This window comes from Coffea eugenioides, chromosome 1 (assembly GCF_003713205.1).
Source record: "Coffea eugenioides isolate CCC68of chromosome 1, Ceug_1.0, whole genome shotgun sequence".
NCBI classification, from domain to species: domain Eukaryota; kingdom Viridiplantae; phylum Streptophyta; class Magnoliopsida; order Gentianales; family Rubiaceae; genus Coffea; species Coffea eugenioides.
This window is the reverse complement of record NC_040035.1, coordinates 2,976,825-2,985,667: the sequence shown is the minus strand read 5'-3', so window position 1 is coordinate 2,985,667 and position 8,843 is coordinate 2,976,825. Positions and strand designations below refer to the sequence as shown.

General features: G+C 34.8%; 2 protein-coding genes across 3 annotated transcripts; both read right to left on the bottom strand.

The window, feature by feature from the left end:
• Positions 1–2,075: 2,075 nt before the first annotated feature.
• LOC113776004 (F-box/LRR-repeat protein At4g14096-like) lies at positions 2,076–4,853 on the bottom strand. Of its 2 annotated transcripts, none has more exons than XM_027321103.1 (4): positions 4,766–4,853; positions 3,019–3,951; positions 2,774–2,914; positions 2,076–2,657 (listed from the first exon to the last, which is right to left on the bottom strand). In XM_027321103.1, the coding sequence occupies exons 2-4, from the start codon at positions 3,901–3,903 to the stop codon at positions 2,370–2,372; spliced, it is 1,314 nt and encodes a 437-aa protein (XP_027176904.1). In that variant the 5' UTR covers positions 3,904–3,951; positions 4,766–4,853; the 3' UTR covers positions 2,076–2,369. The 2 variants fall into 2 exon arrangements, with proteins under 2 accessions (XP_027176904.1, XP_027176978.1); XM_027321177.1 differs by having other exon boundaries at positions 4,769–4,853.
• Positions 4,854–7,593: 2,740 nt separating this feature from the next.
• On the bottom strand, positions 7,594–8,400 carry LOC113765446 (FBD-associated F-box protein At5g22730-like). Its single transcript, XM_027309631.1, has one exon. The coding sequence runs from the start codon at positions 8,398–8,400 to the stop codon at positions 7,594–7,596; it is 807 nt and encodes a 268-aa protein (XP_027165432.1).
• Between the last annotated feature and the right edge of the window lie 443 nt (positions 8,401–8,843).

Here is an 8,843-nt window from a genome sequence, read left to right as displayed (position 1 = left end):
AGTGTTCACTAGTTTCTGTTACTCATAGTCTAGTACTTTAGCATCATGCAATTTGAATCTTATTAAAGTAGGTACGGATTCTTTGTGTTCCTTCAAGTATATAAATTTAATGGTTTTTCTTTTTTCTTTCTTTCTTTTTTTTTTTTTTGGGATAATCTATCATTGGACGATGGACAATCTTAAAATTCAAGCTGCAGTTGTAAGTGCAAATATGCATTTTGACTTGATTGACCATTTGTAATTTGTTCTCTTATTTTGGTACATCGAACAACATATCATTTACAAACTTAAGTTCCCTTTGCAATAAATTGGATGTACTTTTGCATTCTTTTATTATTGATGCTTCTTTGAGCGGGGAGAGTATAGAAATTTTGCCTTTCTTTTTTCTTGGCTTTTCTTTCGAAGATATGATCGTTCACAATTTCACAATTTGATCCAAGTTTTTGGGTTGGTTGAAAATGAAAATATATATAATAGTATTGAATCGGATTAAACGCACCAACCCCTTCCCCACCCAAAGTTGGCTTGAGGTCTTTTGTTACACTTTTTCATGTTACATCTTATTACGTAACTTTTTAAAGTGATAACTATCTCATGAAAAGAAATTTTAAAACTTAGAGTGTTATTTTCTTTGCCCCCCAAAGTTGCAGGCTACTATCCCAACTTTTTTTTGTTTGCACTTCATGGATAAAAGGGCTAAAGCAATAGTTCCAATAATGTCAAAATTCAATCACTTGCTTAATCCCAATCTATCAAGGAAATTAATGAAAAGAATATTCTTTTTAACCCCTTGCATGATATTACATGATACTTTTGACAACAATGCCTTTGCTATCTAATGACTTTTTTTGTTGGTTGTCCTTGCTCTTTTTCCTTTTTTTTTTAAAAAAAAAAATGCTGCTTCTGCTTGCGCTTTCCTTTTTTTTTCTCTTTCCCTTTCCTCTTCTCTCATGCTTCAAGGCACTTTTTTCTATTATTATTTGTACGATTAAAATAAATCTTTAATTTGCTTAGCAAAATACTCTGTGTTTGTATATTTCATAATGCATGTAATCTCAAAAGTATTGTAATGTCAACGAATTGTATATTAGCAAACCAGAACTTAAAGAACAAGATGGGTAGACTTATGTTGAGGCATTCTTGATAGCCCTCAAAATAGTAGTTGCCTTCTCCACCTTTTCATCTTGAATTTGTTTAGATGATTGACTTTAGCTAGGTTCTTTGTATCTGGTCTATATCTATAGTTCAATTTCTGCTTTCCAAAAGAGTACGCAGATTCAAAAGAAGAAGAAGAAGAAGAGTAAGTTGAAGAAGAATAGATGGCGCATAGGCCAAATTCTTTGTGGTTTACGGCTTTCCTTTGTCTACTAATCACCCTTATAATCCTAAACTAGGCTCCTTAAACAGTACAACTATTTGTTCCAGACTCCACCTTCCTTTTCTTTGTGGTTTTTGGCTTTCCTTGTCTACTTATCACCCTTAAATGCTCCAGACTCCACCTTTACTCACTGTTGTTTATGACATTTCGAACAGTAACAAGTAAAGATCCCTCGAGCTTTTCTTGGAGTGTCAATATCATTGGCCTTCTAAATATCCTTTATGGTTATTCTTCTATGCCTGATGATTTTCTAGACTGCAGAGCATTCTCTTATGGGCATAATCCACCACTGTCCAATTGTGGTTCGGGTTTGACTCCAATTTCCAGAAACATGCATTTTTACCCAATTCTACTGTGGATACGGGCACAAAGTTACAGAGGAATTTGACATGTCAGGTATTGGAATGATATCCTGCCACATCCTCCAAGCTTCTACATCAAATTCACCAAGTTAAATGACACATATGTATCATGGAAATTTCAATGGGATCTGGACTGCCAATTTCCTAAAATCAATCAGAAGGGCCGACCATCCGATCACGCACACACACACACACACACAAAATATAATTTTTTTCCCCATTTTATGACTGTTGGGTTGGTCAGATGTACAATCTGAAAAAGATATCAAAGGGGGACACCACACAAGTAGAAGCAAGCAAATGACAGTGTATGAATCTTCAAAGCCCTAACAACATGAAGTTAACCATGTTTTATTCAAAGTGCTTTCTAGCACTGATATTTCAGCTAGCATACTCAGCAAAAACCATACACATCAGCTGTTCAGCATTCATCAAAATAGAAAAGTGCTTAATACAGACCAACCACTTGACTAAGTTACAACTGTATCTGCAAATTGAAAACCATTAAGCATCTAATACATATAACTACTCACAACATGTTTACAATTTAAACAAAACAGATGCCAAGCTGAACCAGGTGCCTTTCCTTTTCCTATCCTTCATCTCTTGCACATTGATCAACCAGGTATTCACTCCCCAAGAGCAATCTTGCATGCCTTTGAACATCTTGGGAACATTAATAATCTCCTCAACATGGAAAATGGCCACTTTTCTGGAGTTTTAGTGGTTACAAACTGAAAACTCATTAATTCCAGTAATGCTCCATGCTGCAACAGATACTCTACCACGTTGAACTGAGTTTCAGAGTCAACAAAATCAAAGATATCTACGTTCCTCAACTTCTGAGCCAAACACAAAGGCTTGACCTCAAATAAATCGGACACAATGCCTTGAGGCTCAAATTCACCTATAGAAGCCTACAAGTGGGGGCAGGGACGGATGGGATTTTACAATAAGAAGTCTTGAGTTTCATGATCGTCATAATTGAAATAGCAACTCTGTGCCAGAACCTTTAGTTTGTTGTTCTACTTACCATACCAAGAGTCAACTGTTCAAGATTAGGTGTTCCATCAAGTAATCTGGGAAGTATGCGGAACTCATCTTCAGAAAATGGCGAAAGATCCAAATGAGTCAAACACTGGAGTTTACTCAAGGAACCAGAAGCCACTAGTTTCTTCATGCAATTAAAGATAAATCATCAAAATGATGTGATACTAGAAAATGCAAATGCAAAGTAGTTCCTCAATGCAAAAAAAAAATTACTAAAGTTTAATTTACCTTAAAACAACTCCCGCTAATGGCCAGGAAGCTAACGTTATACAATTCATTAATTAACTTCGAGGAGATTTCTAAATCATCACTCAACAACTCTGCACTGGCCAGAGACTTCAAGTTTTTCACTACATGTTCTGCTGAAGAAGTGTGAAGCATCAAATATTCAAGATTCGGGTTAGATATAATAATTGTTGCAATATCATAGTTGTCCCTTAATGTCAAGCTTTTAAGGGAAGGAATGGAAAGATCAAGAACTTCAAGATTTTCTAGGTCGCAATCAGTCAACTTCAAATCCTCGAGCAATGGACAGCCAAGCAAGAACTTTGACATGTGATAATTGTCAGCAAGAAATGTCATATACACCAAATGCAGGATTTTAAGATTTGGTAAGAAAACCTGCTCTGGAACCTTGACAGAAAAGCCACGAAGCTTCAAACTTGATAACCTTTCATGTCTGAAGATTTCGCCAGTAAGGTGATCTCCGGCAGGATGTTTGACATGAATATCAAGTTCTTGAACATTACGGCACAATGCAGCACAAATCCAATCATTAATAATCCAATACTCATATGTATTTGAGCACCTAAGGTAAAACGTGACTATGTTAGCACTGTTTCGTAGAGAAAACAACCTATTCGTAAATCTTATGAAGCCATTAGAGGTTTTCTCAGAGCATTTTCTTCGTGCAGCTTCCGTAGGCAAGTAGTCGTCTAGATCAATCTTAGGCACAGACCTGTAAAGATATTTCCATCTAGTGGACAAAAGAGAAGTAACCACAGCATTCTTTGTGGGTAGAAAGGATAGTATGTGGCAAAGTATAGCATCTGGTAAAGCACTTAGCCCGTCTTTGATCCCTGTTTGACGAGGTTTTGACTTTTTAGCAGCCATGCATGAAATCTTTGGAATGACTTCTTATAGCAAGAACATCAGACAAGCCTAGAATACAGAATCATTTCTCAGAAACCAATTAGTGTAACAAAATGAGCGAACAAGTAAATTCCTCACGCATAATCAGTTTGTCAATTGAACATCCTCATGCACTAATATAACTCAAGTATATCCCAATTCCCAATATACAAGATACACATTCAACGGATGTAGAACACACAGATCCTACAGACCAACCCCAAACAACACTGATCAAGAACATAAACAGAGTGTGAAATTCGATTCTTGGGACACAAACTTAAGTAACCAAACCAAGAAAAAAGAACCCTTTCACCAAAACCATTTCAGCCTACAACCTTGTTCCTTTCAAGAATTCACATTGGCACTCCTACATTTGTTAAATTCACTCTCCAATCCCCATGACTTTTCCAGTCAGCTGAAAAGATAAAAATACCCCATTTTTCACTGTATTTACTATCACTATGATTTCTTTCCGACTCAAAATAAGAACCAAAAGAGAGGATTCTGTGACTTTTCAACTAAAAAACGTCATTTAACTACTATGAGAGTGCTACTATCACTCTTATCGTACAAAAGTATATATCAAAAATCCTCAATTTGTGAAAAGTGTTCGCAGATGTGCCCAATACGGAACTCAAAAATAGCCCAAATTTAAGTTCTTATTGCAATTACAGCATAATCAACATACCTAGCAACATCGAAACAGGTCACGAAACAGAGGAAGAAAAAAGAACCTACTAAAACAGCAATTAAACAATATAAAATGCAAGAAAACAAAAATTTACCAACTGCACAATTGAGCTAAAGATATAAAAGTTAAAAGGGAAGCAATGAAAATTACCACCTGAGATTTTGGGTAAATTTGTTTTGAGAATTCAACCAGGTTCGGTTCAACCACTGGAGAGAATTGCTGGAGACAGGGCTTTACAGTTTTCAAGAAGTATTAAGTTCGCCATTGATTCAAGATGAAATGGATGGTTCAGATTTAAATCTGGAAACCCGTGATCTAAACTGTTTATTTATGCCACTTTGCCCCCCTCTTCTTTCAATTGTAGAACTTAACCCCTTCTAGTGTTCAATTTGTTGCAAATATACCCCTATTCGTAAGTTATTAAGCAAAATACTGGAGAAAGGGGTCCTGCCACTAGTGCCAAACTTTGATTAACATCTTGTTTCTCTTGCTTCATTGAAGATTGAAGAACTAAAAGAGAAAAGTGAATTTGTTTTTCCTAGCATTCGAGGGTTGTTGAGGTTGACTTTTGATTATGATTCGAGATAATTTATTACGTTTAGCTATTAAAATTGATGCACATATGGTTTTTTTGGATAGATTGGTTTAGCAGACATTGCAATTTCTTGAAAGTTATTAAGGTAATTGGTATTTGTTTCCCTCCACAACGTATTTAGTAGAATACATGATGGGTATAATATGAGATATTACACGTATGCATATTGTATGAAATTGTTTTTTCAAATGTATGATTAAAAGTTGGGCGTAAAAATATGTGTTCGGAAAAATTACACATATAAGTTCATATGAAAACAGTATAAACATATTTGAGAGCTATGGAATAAAAAATATGGATAAATTTACTATAATTTTCAAAGACTATGCCACATGTGTACAATTTTAAAGTTTTTTTTTTATGTATGGGGCGTTAAATAAGGAAGTTTTTTTTAACATGTATTGTACGAACATGTATTATACGAGTATAATTAGATTATTTACTAACTACGCTCAACGAGAGTCAAGGAAAAAAAGGAAAGGAAAAAGAAAAAAGAAAGTAGAATTTAAGAGAAGGTCCACTAAGTTATTGAGGCAATTGTTAATTACGTGAATAAGTCTTAATTGAATTGAAAATTGCTTGAGCAATCCTTCTTGCTAACTTTATTAAGACTGTTTGTTTTTTTTTTCTTTTTTTAGTATAAGTAAAAAGTCTCAAACATGAGACCTCTCACCTATGCTCTTTCTTCTCATATTATCCAACTCATCCCTCCCCTAATGCTCAGATGTATGCTAATACTGTTGAATCCTCGTATGTATGCTAAGCATATCAAGTTCATGGTACATTGTTTGTTATCTAAAAAAGAAACTTTTATTTAAAAATATTTGTGATACAATTAAGACTATGTTAATATAAATATCTAAAACTTTGTTTTATCACTGCTTTTGGTAATTTGCTTTGAAAGTAGCAAATGAACTAGTACTATAATACGATAGGAAAAAGAGTGAGGCCCCTCTTAGCAAGTGCTAATTAAAAAAATCTAACAAGAAATTGATCAATCCATAGCTAATTAGGGGCTAAAACTCATATGACTTTTCTTTCTCGTGTAAATTAAGATAGATAATCTCATCTTATTCCACTTAGATAAGATAAATTGGTAGGCGAGGTTCCTGATTTCAGGTCCAAGAGTCAATAAAACAACTGGATAACATGCTAGAGGCTTTTCTAAGATGTACTTGTGGGCAATCAAAGCTCAAGCTTGGAACTTCAACATCCATATATAAAGTGGAAATCTGAACGTCCGCTAATACAGCATCCAATCTAATTCAGCTGTTGCTCAGAAACAGTGTGTGAGATTAGATTAATGGACACAAAACTGAATTAGCAAAATCATAAAAAAAAACCCCTTTTTAAATTGGGAATAACACATCTAAAAACCAACGGAGGGCACGAGAATAATAAGCCCAATTGAAGCAAGAGTCAACAAATGCAGAATTCAAATGATGAAACTTAGGGCAAAGAAGCAGAAAGTCTTTGTGCAATTACAACCATAACATGTACCAATTGAATAACAAATTAAAAGTAGAAAATCCTCTTGAAAATGCAAATCAAATCATGTAAAATAGAATCAAAGGAATCACGAAATTTGAAATGTAGAATTCAAGCAAATTGAGTCATATAAACAGATGTTTTTTCTTTTATTCTTTGAGCAACATCTAAATCGATGTTAGGCATTAAAGACATTTCCGTCTGGTTAATAAATAAAAAAGAAGTTACGCAAGCTTTATGGGCAGAAAAGAATAGAATTATAAAATTCAATTTTATTTTTTGACAAGTACTTGGCTTTGGTTGTTGTTCCAATACTTGATACACGCACGATCAATTTGTATTCAAGCTACAGCAATGCATGTACATCAAGCAACACAAGTAATTGTTTGGCATAATCTTCAGCTTAAATTATTTGGGCAGTCAAATATTGAAATTTGTATTGGATCAGGACTGCCAATTTTATCAAATGATTTACAAGGGACAACCAATGTTTTTCTCCTTCCCCAATGTACTTTGGATGATTGTTGGGTTGGTCACACGTTTATTAATGTTTAATAAGAAATCCTTAAAATAATGGCACCATGAAACTAATAAACTCTGGTTCAATTTGCTTGCCAGCAGTAAAATTTCAACCAGTATACTCAGTAGAAAAGTATTTGCATCAGCAGTGCAACATTCATCTAACAAGAGCATTTGTTATAGACCAATTGACGAAGTTAAAATCACTAATCTGTAAAACCAAATTTATTTATTAAGCATCAAATCCATTATATTGGAAGACCAAATAACATGGTTGCAATTTGCACAAGCCATTCACCAAACTGAACAAGGTACCTTTGCTTCCTCGATCCTTCAATTCTTGTACATTGTTCAAATAGGTTTTCGCTCAACAAGATCAATCTTGCCAGGTCTTTGAGCATCTTGGAAACGTTACTAAGCTCCTCAATCTGGACAATGGCCAGTCTTGAGTAGACTCTTTACTGTCTGAAGACCTAAAATTCATTAATTCTTGTAAAACTCCGTGCTGCAGCAGATAATCCACCACAGTGAACTGAAGTTCAGAGCCAGAGAAATCAACAATTTCTACTTTCCTTGACTTCTGAGCCAAACAAAAAGGTTTAATCTCAAACAAATCCGACACAATGCCACAAGGATCATCTTTATCAGTCTCACACCATAAGCAAAGGGATTGCATATCGTGACAAGGAGTCTTGAACTTTATAATAGTTACCTTAAAGGATTGTGCAGTCAGATCTAGAAACTTAACACTGTACAATCCATCAATTATCGGAGAGAAGCTTCGCATAGATTCAACATACACCTTTGCCCTGTCTAACGACTCCAAGTTTTTCAGCACATATAAATAAGTATCATTAGTACCTATCCTCAAATATTCAAGATTTGGGCTATCAATGAGAATTTTGTTGACGCCAGAATAAATCAGTGTCAATCTGCTGAGGGAAGTGATGGAAAGATCAAGAACTTGAATTTCTTCCGGCAAGCAATCACCAAAAAGCAAACCGACAAGTGATGTACAGCCCCTGAAAATCTTTGATATGGCATTATCACCACCAGGGAATACCACCCACATCAAGCGCAGGGTTCTGAGATTTGGTAAAGAAACTAACTCTTGGGCATTTATGACAGAGCCACGAAGCTTCAAATTTACGAGCCTCTTGAGAGTGAAAATTGTTAGGTTCATGAGTAAAGGGTTATGTTCTACATTGGTCCGAAAGATGAAAAAAAAGTAGTTAATATGTAAGAAAGGATCCAAGATCTAATGACTTAAGTTTTTGAGTCAGATTGGATTCCTGACTTACATATTGAACTCTTTGGTGGATTTTCTCGAGATATTTCTTCCTATAAAAAATTTAGCTTGTAAGATGAGATAAATTATTGTAATCATAAAATGCATCAAGATCAAGTTCCTGAACCTTACAGCACAGTGCAGCACAAATCCAATCATTAATTAATGAATTATCATATGCATATTTTCGGCCCTTAAAGAGAAAACTTGATTATGTCATTGCCATTCCGCAACAACATCAACCAATCAGTAAATCGTATAAATCCATCATAGACCATTTCAGTGCTGTCTCCTTCTTGAATTTCAGGATGCAATGAGTCATCTATACCAATTATAGG

Coding starts and splice junctions, on each gene's coding strand:
- LOC113776004 (XM_027321103.1), bottom strand. CDS start 3,903: ATGGCTGCTAAAAAGTCAAAACCTCGTCAAACAGGGATCAAAGACGGG. Junction 2,915..3,018: donor TTAGCGGGAGTTGTTTTAAG/GTAAATTAAACT, acceptor AATTGCATGAAG/AAACTAGTGGCTTCTGGTTC. Junction 2,658..2,773: donor AACAGTTGACTCTTGGTATG/GTAAGTAGAACA, acceptor CCCCACTTGTAG/GCTTCTATAGGTGAATTTGA.
- LOC113765446 (XM_027309631.1), bottom strand. CDS start 8,400: ATGAACCTAACAATTTTCACTCTCAAGAGGCTCGTAAATTTGAAGCTT.